General features: G+C 41.6%; 1 protein-coding gene across 1 annotated transcript in view; it reads right to left on the bottom strand.

Annotated features, from left to right (window-relative positions):
• LOC147009723 (protein sidekick-2-like) overlaps positions 1 to 25,000 on the bottom strand; it is a 956,293-nt gene that overhangs the window by 485,996 nt on the left and 445,297 nt on the right. Inside the window, exon 5 of the mRNA XM_085861602.1 lies at positions 24,820 to 24,970. Within this exon, the coding sequence (XP_085717728.1) occupies positions 24,820 to 24,970 (151 nt within the window). The remainder of the gene's footprint in view (positions 1 to 24,819; positions 24,971 to 25,000) is intronic.

Here is a 25,000-nt window from a genome sequence, read left to right as displayed (position 1 = left end):
AAAGTGAACGGGGGAGGATGTGAGAGTAAATGCAAGGTAGGGGAGTGTGGGAAGGAGAGGCTGGAGGTAAATGGAGGCAAATGGGGAGTGAGGTGTGGGAAGTACAATGTCAGAGGCATACAATGGGGATGGTATTACCTTGAATACTTCTGTGACCGAAAGTAGACCGAGGTTATGTTTTCACCCTTTTTAGTCTGTCTGTTTGCCTGTGAGTAGGATATCTCAAAAAGTTGTGGACGAGTTATGACAAAACGAAGTGGATGAGTTGGGTAGGTGATGAGAACAAGCGGATTCGATTTTGGTTCAGGTTCGGATCCAGATCAGATCCATCAGTGGATACAAAATCGAAAATGTTGAACTGTTCAGCCTGACAGAGGTATGTGCTCTAACGAGTGTCGTTCTAGTTCATACATGCTTTGCAGCTAGCCCCTTACTATGGATCCCTGGGTACCAAGAACATATATACTAATAAATATCAGTGTGTGCATGTGCATGTGCGTGCGCGTGCATGTATCAGTGTGTGTGTGTGTGTCAGTGTGTCTCGTCCATAACTCCAAAGCCATAAAAGGTAGCAGCCTTAAACTTTGCGTGCATACCAATAAAACCATAAAGAAGTGCATGACTGAAAATTGGGTGTTTTGGTTAATTATAACACCCCCTTTTGAAGATAATCAACAGCCTTATTCAATTATATCCTTTATCGGGTGCTATCCTCTGTCACCTCACTCGCTGGGGTCTCAAGGTGTATCCTCGCCGGAGTCTGAAGCCGCCATGTATTTTTTTTTTGCCTGCTCAACTGTGCTTTGACTTGGAAGATGCTGCAACGATTTCAAAACGAGAAAGTTTTTTTTTTTTTCCACTTTCCTCACTCATATTATTGAATGAATATCACTCATAGTTCATCATAGCTATGAATTGCCATATATATCACATTTGGAAGTGCTCTAGTTTTCAAATTAGGACCTTGGAGCGATTTCATGCATTGTGTGATGCAGTTTTTGACAATGTACTCTCACAGACGAATTAAAGTCTACCTTCGAAATATGATTTTTGGTTTTGAGGATCAGATATTGTCCGGACTAAATAAGTGTCGAAATCTGGAATGAAATCTGATAATTTAAAGAAATAACAAGTCTTATAACTAAGCTGATGTACCTATTTACTTTAAGCAAGTAAAGTGTATGACTTTACGTATGGTCTTTCCTTCTCCATATATGCACAAGAAAATGTGAAATTTCCAAAGCATTAAACTTATCTTTTTTTTTTACTGTTTGGAGAATTATACTGAGTGAACAAAATATTTAGTAATGTGACAAAAATAATATAAAGACTAATGTTTATGCACATCTCCCTGAAACATCTACAATGCAACATTGTTTTTAGGTCAGCTCGCTGACCTAATACAACCGTTCGATGTCCTCAGATCTGTCCGTCTGTCTGTTTGTCCGTCCGTCCGTCCGTCCGTCCGTCCGTCCGTCCGTCCGTCCGTCCGTCCGTCCGTCCGTCTGTCAATAATTTCTACTTTTCTATCTCCTCCGAGACGTCTTGGCCAATTGAGTTCTAACTTGAGACGATGATAATACTAGTTGCCCTCTCTAGAACGTCTGAGCCCTTTTTCACATTTTCGCCTCAGGGTCAAGGTTGCAGGGTCATCAAGTGCAAAATGACCGATTGGTCGAATGGCCTATAAGGAAGCAGCGGACGGCTATAATGCATAATGGGTTTCATAGGGATTATTAAGAAGATTTAATTCGACCAACTAGTTTCTCGCTTCCTCTGTCGTCTGGCCCTGTTTATTGGGCAACACGAGGACCGTTGACTTCAACACGGATTCAAACGGTTATTTTAAGTTCAATTTAAATTCTATTTTCACTTTTTAAAGTGGCTAAGGTTGATTAACACTCGGTTGCATCAAGTTTTGTGGAAATTGAATGTTTATATCCTCAGTCTGTGTGCAATGCATTGCAGCGAGGGGTCGCTTCCATGGGCTTCCGTCCATTTCCATGCCATACAACGAAGCTGTCTTAAGTTCTGGTTGAATTCTGTCTTATGTTATAGTTGATTTCTGTCTTAATTTCTAGTTGATTTCTGTTTTCACTTATGGGACCTTCTGGTGTAGCTACACGTTTAATGAAGATAATTTTCATGCAAATCCGCTCAGAAATACATTTGCCGAGAAACACACTTGTACAAACTGTACAACTATTTTTCATGATGAAAATATATTCAAATCAAAATAACCGTGAGACTCTGGAAGTGACACCACATGCTTTCCATTCACTGCTTCACCTTGTAACCTGTCCTTCTGAGGGACTGCTTATTCGTAGTGTCTGTGAGATTAATGTTTATATTTTAGATGATTTGGGGATGTTGCTCTACAAGTATCTGAAAGAATTCTGGTGAAAAACGGACGTTTTAAGATTTTGTTCGGGAATTTCATCCTACTGAGAGCTGGCTGGTCACGTGACGCCACGCAAATGTGCAGGCAGCAAGTGATTGAGCTTCTCGGTGGCCTGAGGGTCCTTTTTAGTTTGGGTCCAGCTCTGTCCTGGATACAGCCATTAAATGCATACACTTTGAGTATTTATTTCACGGCCATAAACGCGGGATTGAAAATTGTATAATGATGTTGGGAATGATTCCTAGAATATGGAGATTTTTGCTTCGAGCGGCCTCACGTGTTTATTTTAAATTCAATTTGAATTCTCTTTTCACTTTCCTTAGTTGCTTTGGTTGATTTACACTCAGTTGCATCAAGTTTTGTATCCAAGCTGACCGTCAAACCCGCTCGGGTGTATTATTATCATTTGTTTCTTGAAATTCCTGCAAAACAAGGGTGAAAGCTACTCAAGGTTTTTGGGTTGTATACAGTACATACTGTAGTCGGTAATCACACTGACTGCAATCTGCCGATTCCTGAAGAATTGTCGATATTGGCCAACTACTAATACAGTGTGTGCTTGTTAATTACAATTCATACTGTCTCATCAAAATGATTCTGCATAGAATAAAAATGAGGATGGAAACAAAATAATGTCTGTAATTCATTTTCTACCGGACACGTCCTAAGACAATGACCACCCAGACATGTCTGAAGACAACACCCGAACAGTTCCTGGACACACACGGAGGTAGCCACAGCCTGGACACATCCGGAGACAACCACAGTCCGGCCATGTCCATAGACAACCATCGCCCAAATGTGTCCGGAGACAACCACCGTCCAAACACGTCTGGAGACAACCACTGTCTAGACACACCCGGAGTATCAAATAATGTGTGAATACAACTCTCTGGGCATTTATAAGCATTACAGCTGAAATGCGATAAGCTCTAGAATCTCTCATCATGACTACAGTTTCAAATTTAAACTTTGGAATTGACCTCAGAAGCAGTTCTGACTGCTAAAAAAAGAAGTGTTCATTTATCCAATTTGCATATTGTTTGACACTTTGGACGTCTCCGGTCATCTCCGGACGGTTTAATAGGACCGTGCTGGCTTGGCAAGCTATTAGGGATTGGTGAGAACAAACATCACCCAGAGAAGCCCAGAATATCAAAAATGTCCGAATTGGACAAATGAACACTTTTTAAAGCAGTCAGAACTGCTGCTGTGGTTAATTGTGCAGTTTAAATTTTGAAATCCAGCTCACGTTAAGAGATTCAAGAGCTTCTTGCATTTGTTAAAATGAAATAAAGCCATGAATCCTGGCATCTCCAGGTACTTATAAGCATTGAGATGTATCCAGCGATTTGTAGGTATGATGATCAGGGATTCAATGATATGAGTTTGGAAAGTGAAAGAAAATTTCATGAGCGTTTTATCATTAAGAAAACATTGTGGCCTGTTCCAAGTGAAGGCGTTGTTGAGTTGGCCGAACAAAATGGTGAATTAATACCCCCAGAAAGCTGGCAGAGGGCTGACTCAGGGGCTGACCAAAGATAACACCATCATAAAGGATAATTAAATGAGGCCGTTAATCACCTTCAAAAGGGGTGTTTTAATTAAGCCAAACACCCAATTTTCACTCATGCACTCCCTTGGGGTTCCCTTTGTACGTATGCAAAGTTTGAGGCCACGAGGTTCCACAGTTTTGGAGTTATGGAGGAAACACACTGACGTATTGACTGGCGGGCTGATGTACTGACACACACAGACATTTATTATTATTGATCTCAAGTTATTATTGGAGTAAATATATTGTATTCTTATGTCCCTGGAAGTTACATGTCTATCCCGGAATTATCTCATTGTGTGCAGCGGTAAGTTCAGGTCAATTGTCAATGGCACAAAAAAAAAAAACAGTGCGATCGCATTTTTGTTAGATTACACGAAAAAAATTAGCACTTGCACCCTTCTTGCATGCCAGAAACTCATCTATTTATCATGTTCTCCAACATCCAAGCAAAATTTTTGATCAAATAGTCCATTTAATGCAAACGGAATTCAGGATTACATTTGTTGTTGTTGTTTCATATGCAGCCTATGGCAGCTGGTTGCATCATTTTACTGGAAGCGCAACTGTGCCGCTGATGCTGTGCCCTGTTACCAGTAAGCTGGTATCATTTTTGCCGACAGGCTGAGTCAACCCACCTGATGTTATTCAATGGACGGACAGGGGCTCAAACTGAAGACCATAAGAACTAAAGGGCAGCCACCTCAACCATGAAGCCAACACCAGGTTTGGTGATTATGGTCAAGATATATCATATGGGACACATAAGGAAATAGGATGCAGGTGGAGGCCATTCGGCCCATCATGCCTGCACCACATCAACACCACACCAATTTATCAACACGAGATCAAAACAAGAAAAATGCAAAACGTATTTTTTTTAAAGTGTTTTTTGTGGGGTTTTTTGTATTTATTTTCTTTCCAGGGGAAGGGGCATAGGTTTAAACGATCTTGGGTATAAAAAAACACCCAAAATCAACCACACAACACCCTTGACAAAACCCCCACCAACAACAACATGCCATACACGTGCACACAATCACCCATCAATGCTCTCGCGACCGAGAAGTCCTGTCAACATCCCGACACCTCTCTATCTCCAATACTTCCAGCCAGGTACCTGTCTAATTCCAATTTTAACTTATCTACTGTTTCTGCTGCCACAACCTTTGCAGGGAAGCCATGTCATGCATTAACTACCCTCTGAGTAAAAGCCCCCTGCCTTACTACAGTCTTCAGCCTCCTCTTCTTTACTCTCAAGCTATGGCCCCTGGTCCTATGACTGTCTAATCTGCTGAATAATGTCTACTCTGCTGAGTGTAGTAAAACACCAAAAAAAAAACCAAAAAAAAAAAAACCGAGCGTCATGAGCATGCCAAACACTGTTCAACAGGAGTTGTTGTCAGAGGCATTTGTTCTGCAGTGGACTGAAATGGGATGGTTTCTGGATTGTTGTTTTTTCACAGTGGAAGAAAAAACAATACAATCACTAAAGTTTGATATTGACCATTCCACCTCTTCGTAATCTTTTTAATTTGCCTTGACTCATCGACGCAGAATATCTACGATGGAGTGTCAGGGTATGCCTTTGAAGTAAAAGAAGTAAACCACCAATTGCAGCAATCTAAAATAAAAAAAATAAAAATGCTGAACACAATAAAGTGGACAACAATATGAAACTATAATTTCCACCTCCTGAGAACGGAAGGCTTGAAGCTTAAAGTAAAATGGTTATACCGACTGCTTGGTTGCCCTCCAAGCCAAGTTGATTCAATTTTATTCAATGCAATTCCATTCCATTCAGTTCATTTCTGTGTTGCCAGCTGCAGACATCGTCAGACATACAGACCATGGCCGAACCGAAAGAGAACAGACACGCATTTTGCCGTGTAAATGGGACAGAGATAACGAAAGGAACCTTTTGGGAGAAATGACAAAGTTAACGTTTCAACCCGGCTTGGTTCCCAGGCGCGTAATTGCGTTATCGTGCATTGCACGCGGTATTCGCTCCACGGTGCCCTGCTTCACTATTACTGCTGCACAAAAGAGCTGTGGATTGGAGAGACAGGACAAATGGAATTGGGAGTGGGAGAGGAGGAAAAGAGAGAAAGAGTGCATCCCGCCTGACTTGTGATGTCTGGTGGTTGGTTGTGCAAAGTACCGATAATGTGCTTTTGCCTCAACATAACAAAATCACATTCCTGCTTTCAATCAACATGTCTATATGGAACCCTCTGGCTTCCTCTCTCCATCTCTTGCTCTGCATGTATATAGGTCCTTCAGTGAAATGTGAGGATTTATGGCAAGCTTACAACAGAACTCCAAAATATTTTTTGCCCAGAAAATGGAGTGCTTGGGTTTTCTCATGGTTATTCCATCAGCAAGTTTTGAAACTTACAGGAATAAATAAATATACTAGATGGTATTCATAGAATACATACCCCATGCAGTCTTGAGAAGGACTTGGTGTGAGCCAGCTCTTTTGTCACCGAACCAACTCAAATCCATTTTGGTTTTGTTATAACTCATCCACAACTTTTTGAAATATGATATAAAAATTTTAACACTCTTTCTCAATTTTAGAAATTCGGCCAATGTTGACATTTTGACTCCAAAAATAATTGATGGTTGAATTCAGTGACCTGATATGCAAATCTTCTTCACATTTCAAGTCAATCAGATAAAAATTGACAATTTTAGAAACGTGGCCTATGTTATCTCAAAAATAGTTGGTGGTTGAATTTGGTGACGATATGCAAATCCTCTTCAAATTTCTAGTCAATCGGATGAAAATTGAGGATTTTAGAAAATTGGCCTTTGGCGTTTTGAGTTGATCTCAAAAGAGTGACCGCTATATCACATGGTCATGTAACATGTGGTAAAGTTTCAATTTCCTTTGCTGAACGGTTTTCAATGTACGCTCTTACCAAAATGCAGACATGTACAACATACACGCGACATACATACATACATTACCGATCGCTTACACCCGATTTTCGCTCCGCAAGTGCAGGGTAAAAAATGAATGCATCATTAAAGATGAAATTTACAACGAGATGAATACTCCTGTTATAATCACTTGGAACAAAAAATATGATGGAGAAAGCGACCTCCCCATTTTAGGTCACCTGCGTCCAGCACTCAAATGTGACGCACTTGCCTCACTCCAGTTCAAATTCCCGACAGGATGTTAATTTGTCTCTTGTGTCGGCATTAACTTCGCAATTTGATTTATACTGACGTATTTGTGGAGCAGGGAGCTGTCACAAATGTTGCAAGTCAAGGAACATTCTAACAAGTAGGTGGTCAACCATACCTGTGCATCGGACTCTTGCAGAGGAATGAGATTTTTGCCAGGGTCTCAGCCCAACGTTCGGTTTGTGATAATGCCACGGAATAGTTGATGCCCACAATCACATATGAAATCACTAGTTTAACATCCTCTCCGTTGCGCTTCATGTTGGGATGACCCACAAAGGCTCTGTACCATTTAGTATTTTTAATCAGATTCGATTCCACTGAGAATTTCAGTTCTACTTCAAGTAATACTTCCCATTAGCTCCTAGAAAAGCTTTCAATACCATTTTGTTTATGGAGGTAGTGGGGGTTTTGGGGGAGGAGGCAGGTTAGTTGTAAGTTTAAGGGTGTAGAAAGTGTTCAACTCGCGTGGATTCTTTTGGACTTTATGAACTGTATTAAGGATATATAGCAGGGATATAAGTTGTCCTTTGTATGGCTCACCTGGGGAAAGAGCCTTGCCTATTTAGATGAGACGGGTTAAAGTGTTTTATCCACGTGTTCCCCCATGCCAAACTGGGCAAGGCTGGGCAAGTAAAGGGGTGGGGGGGGGTGGAGGAGGGGAGTGATGACAAGGCACTTTTCCCTCCCACCAAGTGAGGGAGAAGGCCCCTCCTCCCAGCTGTCAGTCAATGTGTGGAAGGCTGGCCTTGGATTGTCCCTGGGCTGTGATTCGTTGAACATCTGGTTTGGACATTGTTGCACTCTGCCGATGGTGGAGAGAATCCCCCCCCACCACTCCCCAAGGCCATGAATTTTGGGCCCCTCAGGGTCCATTCTGCCATGTGCTGTATTCCCCCCCATACCAGGTGCATCCTCACTTGCTCAGGTTCAGAGTGCATGACTATAGAGTGTATGAGCTTATTGGTGGATACTCTTTGCTGTATAATTTTTCTTACTATCTACCTATACTAATAAAATACAGTGTGTGTGTGTGTGTGTGTGTGTGTGTGTGTGTGTGTGTGTGTGTGTGTGTGTGTGTGTGTGTGTGTGTATGTGTCTCCCCTCCAAAACTCCAAAATCATAAAACCGAGCAGCCTGAATCTTTGCATGCATACGAAGAAAACTCCAAGGAAGTGCAAGAGTGAAAATTGGGTGCTTGCTTTAATTAAAACACCCCTTTTGAAGATAATTAATGGCATTATCTATTTATATCCTTCATCAGGCAATCCTCGGCCACCTCGCTGTCTGGGTCTAAAGACGTTTCCTGGGTAGCCTCGGTGGGGTTTTAAGCCGCCATGTTTTTTGGCCTGTTCAACCATGCCTTGACTTGTAACAGGATACAACGATTTCTTAATGATAAAGTTTTTTTCTCACTTTCCTCACTCATATTGAATGCCTGTTCATCATAGCTACAATTCATTGTATACATCACTTTTGTAAGTGCAATAGTGTTAGTACTCTCATGGACCAATTCAAGTAGATCATTGAAATATTATTTCGGTTTTGAGGATCAGATATCATCCAGACAAAATAAGTGTCAAAATCTGTTGTGAAACCTGATAATTTAAAGAAATAACGAGTCTTATAACGAAGCCAATATACCGATATACTTTTCAGCAAGCAAGGCTATTTTCTCTCATCCATACATACACAAGAAAATGTGAGATTTTCAAAGCATTAATCAATCTTTTTCTACTGTTTGGAGAATTATATTGAGTGAACAAAAAAAAAAAAAAAAAAAAAAAAAGGTGAAGACCTCGTGCCCTGTCCCCCAGAGGTTCTCGTGCCCGAGGTGCTCTACAGGGAATCAAAGCAAGTCTGGTAAAAAACGGATGTTTTAAAAAAAAGTTATGACGTTTTAAAAAGAAGTGAGGCATCTCCGAGAGGTGTATGTTAAATGTGCGGTTAATCGCGTGCCAAACGAGCCGTTTGTTATCAACCGTTTTGTTGGAGTGCTTACTTGAGTGCTTAAGCTACTTGGCTGTTCGTTTCAGTAAAAGCTTCCGTACTTTCAAGGGAACATCGATTAGATAGACGTACATTTCCGCCTGTGTTGGGCCCTGCGGTGCTGTGCAGTTGGTGCCTCAGGAAGTGTCTTATCCACTGAAAAGCCTGGTGTTGGCTCAGTAGTTAGGGTGGCAGCTTGGGATCCTAGGGTCCTGAGTTCAAGCCCCGTTGCCGCTGAATTAATACACCAGGGGGTTGACTCAGCCTGTCATCCTTCCGAGGTCGGTGAAATGAGTACCAGTTCCAGTGTGTGTTCTGGTAAAGGGGCACTGCATCAGTGACAGTCGCGCTTCAATAAATGATAGCTACCCCGGCAGCTAAGCTGCCATACGACCACCACTTCCACTGAAAATGTGCAATTTATATTTTTACAGGACATTGTTTTGTTTAACCTTTTGTGCAATCTCCTTTTACTAGAATCCACCCCTCATTTCGACATCGATACATGAATTACAACAATAAGGTCCATCCGACCACGTGTTTGCCATGATCTGGCTGTGAAGGCAGAGAACAGAGATCGACATTTTGTGTTCTGGGCCTTGATATATTTTTCAATTGAATTTTGCTAATTTCCCACTTGAATTCCGTTTTCAAAGAACTCTGTTCAAAGATATATCATTGTGTTTGTCGTTTTTATGTATTTTATGCGTGTGTACATATATAAACTGTATTACCATAACAGAACTTGGTGGGTGTGGTTGGTTGTTGGTTTTTATCTCCAAATGCGGGTTTCAGAAGGTGGAACGAATCACTCCCAGGTCTCAAAGTATCTACCCTCGTGTGTGTGTGTGTGTGTGTGTGTGTGTGTGTGTGTGTGTGTGTGTGTGTGTGTGTGTGTACATGTAATTGTGCCTCACATGTAATTGTGTACTTCATGTCTTCTGGTCCAGGATTCTTTACCATCTGTCCTTGTGTGTAATAAATTATTTGTTTCTTAAAGACTACATGTGTGTTCGTGTTCCTGCAATTTTGCCACGCCGACAATTTGGCTTATTCATTGATAAGGGCCCTGTCACACCTTGACGTTTTAGCCAGCGTATGGCAACGTATCAAAATGCATGTAAAACACTGGCATACGCTGAACTATTGATGTTTTTTTTCAGTTTTGAGCGTATTCATAACGAGTTGGACGTATGCATAACGTATTAGTAACGTACACAGAACGTTTCGATAACTTATAGATAACTTATACCAACGAATGCTTAGTGTGTTGTCGGCGTTCACAACCTATGCCCAACGATAGTCTAACTTATGCATAGCGCGGCAGCGTATCGCCGACGATCACGTGGCGTAGCCTATTAATAGGCTGCCGCTCAACGATTTAAATCATAACCGCACTAGACATCGAAGTGTCAATATCACTGTCATGCCGAAGAAAAAAAAACAAACAAAAAAAAAACAACCATGGAGTCTGGAACACTGACGGGTTCCTCCTGTGAAACCCATTTTTATATACCAATTCCCCTAAACGATGTCAATACACCATTATACAGTAGCTGTAAGTTAGAAACACGTTCAGTAAGTTCTGTGGTCGTCCGGAAGACGTCAAATACGTCGACATACGTCAATGTGCATTGGAGATACATTACACATAGATTCAAAGCACGTTACTCATAGGTAAGAAATAAGTTTCGGGTAAGCTAAACATTACCTCGACGTGTTTCGACTTATGAGTAACTTACAAGTAACGTGTGTCAACGTATGTCAACGATCGCATAACGTGCCTACAACTTATGGCCAGCGTATGCGGAACATGTGAGTCATATGCTGGCATACATCAAAAAATTTTCAGCATGCTTAAAATTTGTCGATGAACTCGGCGTACTACGACGTATGCCAGCGTGCTCCAGCATGCTTCAGCGTGCCCTTAACGTATACAAAACTTACCCATAACGTATTTGACGTGTGCCAGCGTATTCGCCAAATTTTTCATACGCTGGCTAAAACGTCAAGGTGTGACAAGGCCTTAACGCTTGGGAGGATTTAATCATTATAATCAATTTGTTTAATTAACTCTTTGTATTAAGACCGATGATGTGGCAAGCAATTGCTGAACGTTGGCTCGAATAAAATGGCCTTGTGCTCAAACATCCATGGAATCATTACATTCCAGTATGTATGACTTTCACTAATAATTATTCGCTTGGGCTTGTGTGAGGCCGTCCACATGACAGCCTTCTATGATATAAAACCGAGTGTCCTTCCTTGCTTGTTTGATGCCTCCACTCGGCAAGAAGTGAGTACATCTACTAATTACATATTATTTGAATGCAAGTATACCTCCTAAGTATGTTCTATTTGAATGTGACAACATCTATTAAGTAGTACTTCAGCCTGGTAATGGTTTAACGGTTAAGGTGGCTGGTGTAAGATCTTCGGGTCTTGAGTTTGAGCTCCTGTCTGCCGTTAAATTACACGAGGTGGAGTTGACTCAGCCTCTCATACTTTCAAGGTTGGCAAAATGAATAACAGATTCCTGGTAACAGGGGCACTGCCTCAGCGGAACAGCTGTGTTTCCAGAAAATTATGCAACCAGCAGCCACATGCTGCATACAAAAGAACAACTTCTGTCCTCCCACATGCACATTCATTGTGCTTGCATGTGCGCATGCGCACGCACGCACACTTCCCATTGGAAGAGATCCAAGTGTGTTATGAGAGTATTTTGTTTGCATTTTTGTCTCACTATCTGAAAGTATAGTATCAGCTGAAATTTTTTTTAATCTCTCAAGAATCGATGGTTTATTCTGGTGTGGCATCTCCCATTTAAATCCTTTTCATTTGGTGGTAAATCCAGTTAATCATGTATGTTTGATGATGTAAATTAACCTCTAAAGATTTGGCAAATGTCCAAGCAACAGGCAAAGAACAGCTCTAAAGTCAAATTGTTACATCACAGCTTGCTTGTTCAACATGGAAGGGTAATCCGACAAAGTGCAACTTGAGATCACTGCGTAAGGCTCACAAAAAATGTTTGTCCATCCTTAAACAAGCCAAAAACATCCTCTTGCAAATTTCCAGGTTGAAGTCTCTAAACAGTTTTTTTACTCAACGTCGTGACCGCACCATGTCAAGTCCATTTCCGGTGTTTGCTTTGTCTCCATTCCACATTGAGTATCGCTGCCCTCAACTCAAACGGCAGCACCCCAGACTCTGATCAAGCCAAGGCAGAATGCCTCAACTTTGCCTCCAAATCTCATGTGCCCAACTTGGTGTTTTCCTCAATATCTCATGTTCACCACACATGCTACTCGGTCCCCATATTACCCTCTCGTACCCACTGTCTACTAACCAGTGTGCACTTCTCACTTGAGAAGTTACACAAAGCTCGGTACAGCTTCGATCCTGCTTCGGTGATGCGACCAGATGGCATCAGCACTCATGTTCCCAAATCCTGCTTTGCTGCTATTGCTTCTCCTTTGTCTGCAAACTTCAGCATATCCTTCACTTATGACCATCTCCTGTCTGCCTGGAAGCATCACTGCTGTCCAGAAGAAGGGTGCAAGAACATACCTTTCCACTCCAGACCAGATGCTCATTACAAATTGTGATCAATGTCATGAAATTCACCATTGCTGCTGATGTCAAGTATTTACTGCATTCAAACAGCTTGATCTCTGACCATCAATTTGAATTCTGGCCCAGTCACTCAACTCTGGACATGTTGCTACTCTTCCCCTTAGCAATGGTTGGAGGCAGGAAATATCAAACAAGAAAAGAAGGTAGGACCTTATCCTTGGATATATCTCAGGCATTCAATAATGTCTGGCATCCTATTCTGCTTGCGAAGTTAGCTGTTTGTGGCATACATCTCCATCAATGGCTTTCTCCTCTCCCCACGATGGCTTAAGTGTCCTCGAGGCAGTGTCTTGGGCCGAGTCTTGTTTCACATCTATGTAAAAGACCTCTCCGATACTCTGGAAAAAACCCTGTCTTCCTTTTTTCGAATGACTCCACATTATATCCTGCAATACCCCCATTCCACTGACAGACAGAGAGTAGCTGCATCACTTTCTGTTCATCTGGAATCGATTAGATGCTGGTCTGATAAATGGAACACCCTTTTCAATACCGGTAAATCTCAACGTCTCACACTGTCACTCAAGAAGGATCATCAAATCAACCCCCAATCTATTTCAATGGTCAGCCACTGGAAGAGGTTCAGTCTCTTGAAATTATATGCCTCAGGATCACCCTCACCTCTCCTGGGCTGAGCACAATGCAAAGCTGGCCTCCAAAGCCAGTCAATCCTCCATCATTCCAAGTCACTCATGAATAATCATAACCATATAAATCCTACAAGACCTTTGTTAGGAGTTCAGTAAAGTACTACCAGCTCTCTCCTCCATGCTGGCACCCCTGTATCACAGCTGTCTCTTCTGGAGTCTGTGGAATCTAAAGCTCTCAGCATTATTGGCATTGACTGCAATGAGGCCGAGGTACAAGACCTGATACTCTTACTTTGCAGACAGGTCACTGGCCTGTTTTTTTTTTTTAACCACTTCCTTCCAGGGCCTCAAGTGGGTGGAGCACTACCTTCTCTTATCATCCTTCATTCAAACTCACAGTATTTTCTACTCCCACTATTCTGACATGACCTACCAACAACCCTCTAAATTGCAGATCTTGGTGTTCAATCCCTTCTCTTTCTGTCCTCCTTTGCTGTTCATTCATTCTCTTATTTATTGTGTCCAAATGTTGGCTGTCAGTTCATTCTTTTTTTACCCTCTGTCAGCTCAATCTTCCAAGAGCCTCGATTTTGTATCAAAAAAGTGTAACCTGTTGTCAAAGAATATCATTAAGGCCTAAGTCACATTTGCTCTACAGCGAGGATACGGCGGCTGTACGCCATCTGAATTGACAGAAACGTGTGGCGGCCGCAGAGTTTCTGAGGTGGCCTCAAGGTGGCCCTACGCCATATGGCTATATTTTACAGGCCGTAGGATCGCCATGGAATTATAGCGCGGGGTTATAACTTTTTTCATTTCTACATTCGCCGTAGCAATTCGACAAGCCGAAAAAAAGAAACTGGTTAAAAAAAAAAGAGAAAAAAAAAAAGAACCCACTCGTTACCGTCCGTCTGGCCGCACGTTCGCCTTAGGGCCCCCTGCGGTCCCCCTGTGGTCGCCTTGTGGGCACCTTAAGGCTACCTTGCGTCTGCCTTGAAAATTCTATGGCCGCCGCAGGGGGAACGCAGGGGGGCCCTAAGGTCACCGTGCGACCTCAAATCAAAGACCGTACGGCATCCTCACGTTTTTGGTCTCCACAATTTATAAATACCCTGTGCGGCTCCCTGAAAAATAACAACATATGTGACTGCTACATTGTGTGACCGTGGAAATACTGTGGCCGCCGTATAATTGCTAGTGGCCGTAGATGTTGAAGACCCCACGGCCACCGTGGCAAATGTGACTTAGGCCTGAAGAACAGACCACTTGCGACTTGAAGTTGAGGTTGGAATATATAATTTGGTCAGGCTATTGGTAATACAGGTACCTCACATACTCTTCACGCAAGACACTGCAGTACCTTTATGTTTAACAGATAATGGTACCAAAAGGGTCCTCAGTTTAACATACAGCCAAGGGACAATACAGCACTTTTTGATGGAATTTACTACCTGTGAAGTATCAATACGGCACTTAATAGCCAGGCCAATAATTTAAGCCAGACAAGACAGCTCAATGGCAAGTATGCCACCTCTGCACCACCCTGTTGGACAAGGCTACACTGCATGACCCAGATGGAATGACCTTTATTACCTTTTTGGTCTGCATACGGATTTCAAGGTCTGGGCTTGAGTCAAATAAGAAAAAAAAAACGACAGCTGTTCACGGGGTTAGACGTATGATCTCTACATAAACTAGGACAGCACTCGGTAGAGCACATACCTCAGCCAGGCTGAACAGTTTACGTTTTGTATCGCATGAATAGGCCTGATCTGGATATGATCCTGAACCAAAATAAAATTGGCTTGTTCTTTTCACCGAACCAACTGATCCATCTCGTTCTGTCATAACTCATCCACAACTTTTTGAAATATCATGCTGTACTGCATATCGTTTATGACCCCATCTCTCAATGGTGAAGAATCGCTTAGGAGATTTTAAATAAATCCCGTATTCAGATCCGGATTCAGATCTTCACCAAAACTGAATCAATTCTTCCTTGTCACAGACCCAACCTGTCCACCAAGTTTCGTCTGCATCCGTCTACAGCCTTTTGAGATGTCCTGTTCATGGACAAACAAACACAGGCAGACAGGGGTGAAAACATAACCACCACCCACCTTTGGTGGTGGAGGTAAAAAAATTACTTTCTTTGTCAGGCTAGTTTTTGATGACGTTTGGCCATCTTCCTTCTTTGATGAAAGAAAGAGCTGGGTGAAAAGGTCCAGAGAATTTCGACAAATTTAATTTCATTGATTTTTGGAGAAGATAAAACTTTAGATTTATATCAACTCATGAAATAACAAGAATAAACATCTTGTACACAGGTATCACACCTCGCCTCCTTTTTCAAGCGGGCTACCTGCAGTCCTACTTCGTCGATGTGATGACATTGAGAGCATTCTACAGAGAAGGCTTTTTAATGGGCTTTGTCACAAATCGGGGTCACACGCTATGAATATTCCCCTGAAACCTCGTCTTACTTTTGATTTATCCCAACATAATCTCCGCTAATTCTCGCCCAACCAACCCACCCCCCTTTCCCCGACTGCACTCCTCCTCTATGTATTTCCACCATCTTAACCTCAACCCTCTGCAAAATATGATATTCATGCAAGCACCACCATTCCTCAAACCACAAACAAGAAATGGAAATGGAAAGCAAATTTAATTCACAATCCTGGGATGTGGAAGGGGAAAAGTGCTCAAAAAATGTTGTGGTTTCGGTGGTGGGATGTGGATCGAGGGATAATTATTCCAAACTTGGTAATCCCAAACTGTGATTGGAAGATGAAGCGTGTGCGTAGTCAAGAAACTGTAATGAATAACATTGGGACTGTGCTATAGTGCCCTGGCTGATTTGACAAAGTGTAAATTTATCTTTTTTGGGGGGGGGGGTATACAAAGTTGGACTGGCAGGTTGGCCGAAAGATATGCACACTTGCCTCGAAGCTGTCTCGCCTCGGTTCGAATCTGAGCCCAGCTATAAGCTGTCATTCTGGTTTTCCGCAAGCAGGTTGATTCATCAATGAGTGTGCCTACCTCAGGTGGATGTTAACCTGGACATCCCATCCGCTGGAATTAGTTGGTGGATGTTAAAAAGAGGAACGAATGAGAGGAACGCAGTGATTCTGTGATTCACAGTAATTTTGAGAGTTTCACCGGAAGGCGGATGATGGTGAACTGTGTGCGCTCTGCAGAAACCTGGGAGGAACAGAGTATGGAAAGAGCCGAGGGTACAAGACCAGAAAGGAGGCAGGAGGAGATAGAAAGACCACCAACCTGTCTACCCTGTGAAAGCGAAAGCCCATCGACTCAGCTTTATTGTGGGATATTCCAATGATCTTGAAGGCCATGGTTTCCACGGCATTAAGTTGAGAAAGATGTGAGGCAGGGGCACCAGCAAAGAGAGGAGAGCAGTAAACCATCGAGCTGCAGATGAATGTCTTGGAGGTGGATAAGAGTTCAGATGTGCCAATGAAGGACTTTGGATGACAAAGGCTACCCAGTAGGCGGCTGGCATTGGAGGCCAACTTTGAAATGTGGTTTGCCCAAGAAAGATCATGGCTGATAGTGAGACCAAGGTATTTGAATGACTGAAATTCCTTCAGAGGATTGTTAAGAAAGTAGATGAGAGGGTTTTCCAGATAGTCCTTTTTGAGAGAGATAGTGACAGTGTGAGATTTGTCTGGATTAAAAGACATATTCCAAGTTTTTCAGCAGCTTGTGATTCTATAAACACCTGAATAGAGGGAAGAGGTTGCTGCTTGCCCATCTGAAGGATGAGAGATGCTATGGCAGAGAGTGGATTCATGAATAAACAAAAACATAAACATATTGCAAGCATAAGCATATTACGTCCAGCCCGCAACTCCCCATGTGTACATATGTACGGTATATGAAATATTTGATTCCTTATAGCCATTTTAGAAGGAAATACACCGATGACCTATACTGTCGACTTTCACCATGACCTATATACCGATGTCAAGACAAAATAATATGCAGTCAGTCAGGAGCAATAGCCAACTATATCTTTCATCCAGGAAAATAGAACACAAAAGATGCAGAGTCCATGACTCAATTGTGTCTCGAGTTCTGAGGGTAAAATTGGAATTGCTGACTTGGGACCTCTATTCACGCCATTTGGAGGAGACAGTACAAAGTGGGAACGAAGAGGTGTTTCGAACACCAATTTCAATGCACTTACAAACTTTTAAGAGACAACATATTTATTACGTATGCAATTGCAGTGGAAACTGCCACCCCACTAGCTCTCTCTATCTGGGACCCAAACCGTGCAAGCATAAACATATTACGTCCAGCCCGCAACTCCCCATGTGTACATATGTATGGTATATGAAATATTTGATTCCTTATGGCCATTTTAGAAGGAAAGAAGAGGGTTAATTTTGGAGGGAAGCAAAGATTGTGAAAACATAACATTCGAAAAGTACAGTCTTGTAAAATACACAATACCTTGCGATTGCTTATGATGCCATGATCTGCTGGGATATGCAAAACTGACATCCCAGGAAGAAACCCTTTTGAACAGTAATACGAAAGAATATATAACAAAAAATATAATGAGAAAGAAAATTCACTTTTCCACATAATTTCATGACCCAACAACACATTTTCCACCAAAGAAAATATCCAAGGGAAGGAAGTTAATCATTTTAGTCTCACTCTCGCCAATTAGAGTTTCCATAAGTTTTATGGCAAAAACTTCATTGAAACTATCCCACAGCCTGGAGCTAGATTTGGCAATATTGCAAACAGCCGAGGAACCTGAAGCACAAAGGTTTTATGTATAGCTTTGCCTATTTAATTGTTTGGTGGTTCAACTGACTTGTCAATACATTGTTCTGTGGAATGCTTCCCTGATCACAATACTGTAACAGCAAAGCTTGTTCCTATGGATTATATATATATATTTTTTCATTGCCTTATAATATCTGTTATCACACTAAAATACGCAATTTAGTGTTTGTCTGTCCATCTGTATGTCTGTCTGTCGATTACATTTGGTCGTTACTTATCCAATCTCAACCAAACTTGCCAGGGGGACAAAGGGTCACACAATGGAGGTTGTAGCAACTTCATTTTCACCCCTCGCCTTAGGGGTTTCCTGCCTTGGATGAACTACATGTTAAGGTATATAAACAGCTTATCATGGCATTTCGTGGGGCACACTTACTGGAAGTAAAAAAAATATTATAACCACAAAGAATTCAATCAATTCTGTCCAACGTGTGATTACCTTTTTAAACAGTCGATACTTATTAATACAACGTCTAAGGATCATAATTGAGTTGCCACTCACACACAAGGACATACTGACAGACATACTGACATGGACATATTGGTGGAGAGAGTAGTCACTTCGTCACTTCCTGGAATATTTTGGGAACCAGCAACATCTCAATAATGGAGCTGTTTTGCTCACCATACTCAGCAAGGCATTTCCTCAGGAGGAATTTCCTCCTCCCCATGGATGCCAACCGATGGGGATTGTCCATATTCTCATCTTTTAAATGTTGAATGTCAAAAGCAAGGAAGCAGCAGGCACCATTAATAAAATGTCTTTGGTGCAACTCAGCCAGGGTTTGAATCACCCACCTCCCAGACTCGGAGTGAATGCTCTAACCATTACACCACTAAGTCTGGTAATACCAATCTGTGTTACCTGTTGTTTAACACTAATCTGCAATAAATTTGGAGGAAACCCGACATCCTGAAGGCGTCCAATGCCTCTACCAGAGCAGTCTCAACTTGCTAGGCCTCTAGGTAGGCCGCAAGCTCGGTCACAATGATCTGAATAAGCTAATAAAGGTGCTTAAATGAGTATGCATGAATGATGTCTCCCATTGCCTTTCTCACTTTTCCAGCCACCAGATTATATGTGGATTGTTTACAACACTTATTTAATTGGGCTTCATATGTGATTTCTCCTGGTCACGACTTGAAGTGTGACATGTAACTTCATGCATTACTCTATTCTGAACAGTGATTAGCATTGTTTAATACTGGATTGAGGGGAATTTGGAGAAAATTGGACGTATACATGTATATTTACACATGGGTGGTGTGGAGGCTCAGAGTTACTGGTCCACACACCTATGGGACATAAAATTTATTATAAACACCATTGAATCAATTTTGTCTGATGATAATGGCATAATGATAATGCCATAATAATGATGTTGACATTATTAAAAAAATAATAATAATAATAATAATAACAGCATTAACGTGAATCATAGTAATATAAAGGCAATAATCAGGATAATAACATGGTCGAGTCTTTAGCATTATCGGCTAAGTGAGTGTGAAAATGTATAACCAAGTCGAAAAGGATTTCGAATACAAATCTAACTCAACTATGTGGATGTGCACATACACGACCCCTCTCTCCCCCTCCACCACCCTCCCTTAGGGAGTGATGCAAAATGATCTAATTCAAAAACCTTAATTGTGCAAATGATTTGGAGCTTTGACCCTTGTAAGATCCTAAAAAAAAAAAAAGACTCTGAGACAAAATGTTTCTCTGCATCCCTATAGGGGTTGTGTTGAAACATATTTGTGCCAGATTCCATCCCCATCGACTCAAGCACAAGGAAATGGAAAGGCAAATGTGATTTTTATTGGTTCACCTTTGACCCCGTAAAAGTGGAACGGTGACCTAAATCGAAAAAAAAGGATGGTTGGGTATGTTGGACCAAGGTACCTCAAGTCCAAATTTGAAGAGGATTGTAATTTTCTGGAAAGAAAGAAAGAGGAATATAAAAAGAACGTGTGCCTTTCCTCGTTGGAGGGGAGATGTAATAAGAAAGCAATTATTACATGAAACGTTTCGTGAAACAATTTCATAATGAAAAGGAAGAAAGTTCAGTCTCTTTTTCCCTGTCCAAAGGCAATCTAACAGGTCAGTGAGATGAAAAAGCAAAGTCATTTTATCAACACCAACATCATACCGAGGGAAAGAATGATGCTCACGCGACAAGACTTCAAGATTAATGTTTTTCTTCCAAACGAGAAACATTAATATGAAGTGTACAAAATTAAAGGCACACAGTTTGTAGAATCTTAGATGCAAAGTGTGTTTTTTTTCCTCCGAGAATGCGATGCAAAAAAATCATTTGAGATAATCAATCAGGCAAGATTTGAGCCATGCACTTCAATGATCCCATTATTTATTTTCCTGCTGATTGGGTAACACTTCAAGATCAGCACACCTTTGTCTATTCTAATGGCGATTACAAGCGGTTGGTTAAACTGTCTTTGTGCTGGGCGGTGCAGGTCACGTCTTGGGCGAATCGTGACTTTGAGACAAATTCATGACTGTGTTTAATAAGAATTTTGACCAAATGCAGAAACTGGAACTTTTTGACACTGCGACAAAATATTGAGGTTTTGTCTTTTGTTTCCAGAAGGACAAATCATGAAGACGATTTTGAAATAAAATAAGATACGAGTCTTTGACTGAACCGAGAAGATGATAAAGGGCGATTGTTCAATGAAGGCGTGATAATTGTAAGCTCGACTGCAATAAATTTTGACATGACGGTTGTCCTAAGGTTAAAAGGACTGAAAAAAAAAATCGTAAAAAGATCAGTCAAAAAAGTAAAGAACATTAGTTTAAAATAGCTGCAAAAAGATAACTTTATGCGAGTTCACACAGGCTAGAAAAGGCATTCTCAAGCCAACACATTCACAACCCTCTTGAACTTGAGTGCCTTCCACACGTACTAACCTCTTTGGGATCCTGGCAAACAGTTGGCCGTTATTTGCCAGTGCCCTGGATAAATAAAAAAAATCCTGCGTCTCATTCTGTGGCTGTACTATCAACTATACAACTCCATTTTTGCCACTGTGATGCATCACTTCACACCTCCAGAAAGATATTCCTCTAGAAACTCCCACCTGCTCACCATCCCCAAGTCCAGGCTGGTTGCCCACCTGCATCAATTCATCCCGTTATTCTCCTGATTTTGGAATCGTCTTCCCATGTTTGTTGACTCACCCTCCACACATCAGCCTTTCCAATGCAGTTCCCCATCACAACCTCATGTGCCCACATGCACATCCATCATCTCTTCTTCCCCTACACATATGTGCTTACCCATTCACATCCACACTCTCATACATACGGTGATTCTTTCCCATTCTGATACTCTCCAGGCCATTGCGACACGTTGTTGTGTTACTCTTCCTTTCCTCCTCCTTTATGTCCATTCCCCATACATTTTGGTAATCTGTAAACATGCTCCCTTTTTTCGCTCCTCCATGAGCCTAAACCTTGTGTATTCACTCATTTGTATTGAATTACATCACATAAAAGTCCGAGGTGTCTTACAAGCAGACCGACTGTACTTTGTTCAACTTGTCAGAAACAAATTGTTTCAAAAGCAAGAACCAAATTATGATGAACTTTTTCAATGAAGAACCATTGGAAGAAAAATTTGCCACTTCGTGCAAGCAAAAACAGGAACACATGTCATTGTCCATGAAATTAATTGGAAAAAACAACCGTTCTTTCTATTCTTTAAAATAATATCTAAAATTTTCGATATTTAAGACTTTCATGCAACAATAAAAAACAATTCCAACACACTAAAAAGTATATCAGTTAGGAACCTAATATTTTGTGTAAATGTACCCTAATGCTACAGAAAGACGTGACATGATCCTAAGAGTTATCAGTTATCACTTGATTTATCACGTGACCTGGTGGTGACGTTGAACGGTTTTCACTGTCACACCATGGTGCGAACTGTGGAAGAACACGGGTTTCTTGTCAAACATTACATCAAGAATGCATCCTTTAGGGAATGACAAATTCCAATTAAAAGTCTCCAGAGGGCTTCAAATTCACAGAATCAAACGCTTTGCACATATCAACAGAGGCTGCAAGTAGCCCCTGCCGAAACTCTCATCTGCATTCATTGAGGACCCAAAGAGGAAGGATAAGGTCAATCAATGACCTCTTTGGTGTAAAGCCTGACTGCTCTGTGTGCTGGCGCTAAAGCAGATGGTGGTAAACCATATCCAGAATTATCTGAGCAAAGACATTCCCTGGCAGCAAGAACAGCATCATCCCTCGGTAATTGTTGCAGTCCTGGTGATCACCTTTACTTTTCCAGAGAGGGACAACAAGGCGCCTCTTCCAGTCAGTTGGGATGATGCCTGTGTTCCATGCAGAGCACAGAACTGCATGCAATGACATGAGTAAAGCATTTTCACCAGTCTTGAGAATTTCAGCATGGATGCCACAGATCCCAGAAGCTTTACCCCCTTTCAACTGGTTCACAGCAGCCTGTATTTTCACAAATGAAGGTGGTTCATAGTTGATTGGAGGGTCAGCAATCAGGATAGTTATTCCTCTGCAAATACATAGATAGATAGACACAAATTCCTCTGCAGGCAGGACAATAATCACTTGACCACAGGTGATGCTCTTGCTTGGGGCACTGATCAAGCATAGAATGCATCCTTCACAGTGAGATCACTCACACCAGGGCATATACAGACACCAGGGAAATGACACCCAAGGAGTGACGAATTCTCAGTCTCATAATGCACTCGTTGACTGGTGTTACCTCAATTATCATGGGAGTCAGCTTATTGGACACAGCTACAGCAACTACTTGGGCATGGTAACCATCAGAGTGACCAGACCAGCAGTATGTGTAACCACCCACCATGATCTCACCACTATCCGGTCTCCAAACATCAGAGAGTGCTGCAATATCGATGTTCAAATGCTGGAACTCAGGTGATAGCAGAGAAAGGTGATCATCCTCTCTTCGAGGTCGGATATTCCAGGCACCACCCCCCCCCCCCCAAAGGGACCACCTCAGGTTGATAACACCGATGCACCACACAGACACACACCATCGCAATCTGACCCATGAACGTTACCCCATGCTTTTCCTCCCATAAAAAAGAATGGGGGTCCCGAAGGCTTTGCCACAATCCCATCATCCAATGAGCTGCCCTGAGGCACTCTCACGAAGTAAGTTTTCAGTTTTCTTTTTGTTTTCTATGTGTTTTGCAGAATGAAGTGTTTTACGGTGGCGGCCAGAGTGCAAATCCTGTCACCAACCTCCGAGAAAAAGGTACCGAGAAAAAAAACCTCCAACCTCCTCCAACTGCAGGAGGACATCCACAGATGTCGTTGGGCACCAAATATCGATGACACACACACACACACACACACTTTTAATTATTATAGATAGCTATACAACCGAGTGCATGAATGAAAGTTGGGTGTTTGGGTAAATTTAAACACCCCTTTTGAAGATAATTTATGGCCATATTTAATTATCATTTATGAAGGATTCATCCAAACCTAAGGATTTTAATGAACATTTATATGAAATCACCACTAACCAGCCCTGCTTCTTCATCAGCTTTTCAGTAAAAGAAAAATTAAAATAAACCAATGTCACCCGCAGGGTGACCCGTATCTTGCCAAAAGGTGACCACGTGTGACTTCTTTAAGGTCACACTGAGGTGAACAGAGCTGCTATCCACCAGGAGCGACTCCTTGAGGAATATTTGCCTACGAGAGATTCCGATGAGAATCGTTCTACAGAGTAACCATGAAAAATATGTGTTTGCCTCATAACGTCACCAAATGACGTCATAATGTCTCAAGCTTGACATATCTAGAAAGCACTCATCGAGGTGTTCAATTTGAGGTACTACACGATATGGTTCCTAAAACTTGAAAATTTGACCTTGGGGTCAAATATGTTTGACCTCAGGTGCTAACCATGAAGGTCAAGGCCAATCGCCACCAAAAACTAATCAGCTGAGTGCCAGACCATATACTACATTCCCATAAAGTTTGGAGACTATTACATTAAAATTACTCAAAAAATAAGGGTTTCGTCGACTCCCCTGATTTGCAACAAAGTGACCTTGACCTTTGACCTTGACCTTCAAAATTTTATGCGCTGAAAGGGACCTCTATAGGCCTCTGATATGCGAAGTTACAAAAATTTCCAATGATAACTGTGCTCTGCAGAATTTTTTATACGAGATTACAGACAAAAAAAAAAACATACAAGCTGACTAACATATCTTGCAAAAACTTCGTTTTGGCAAGATAACAAACCTTTTGTTCAATTAAAAAAAAAAATTTCAGGCCAAAAAAATAAGCAAAAATTCACCAATTGATGGAATTCTCACACATATGTTTATGAGAATCTGGAATTTGCTTTTGATTTAGGAAGAAAACCAACAATATTTCTGACACTAATTTAAAATTGGTCTGAATGAACATGAAGAGGAAAACGACGTCATTAAGAAGTCAAAATGGTTATCAGAGGGGTTCAATGTAAAGGTAATCTGCATTGTACACAAAGGAAATATCCATTTAACATCACATCGTTTCAAAAAAAACCCTGAGATCCTGCTCAAAGTGATGCGATACTCACACACGTGAAGATGGGAGGACCTTTCGCCCCTCACGAAACCAAGTCACTTGAGGGAGAGGGAAGCTGGGGATCCAAGGAGGCTCGAGTATTAAAGTCCCTCCTGCAGGTATCTTCACACGCCGTTCAGCATGGTCTTCAAACTCACCCAGATCTATGAGCACGCACGGAGACACATCAAAAA

This window comes from Eptatretus burgeri, chromosome 17 (genome assembly GCF_056783735.1).
Source record: "Eptatretus burgeri isolate ZD-2024b chromosome 17, Ebu_testis_v1, whole genome shotgun sequence".
Taxonomy (NCBI): Eukaryota; Metazoa; Chordata; class Myxini; order Myxiniformes; family Myxinidae; genus Eptatretus; species Eptatretus burgeri.
Note: the sequence above shows the minus strand (reverse complement) of the source record. Positions and strands in the feature narration are given on the sequence as shown.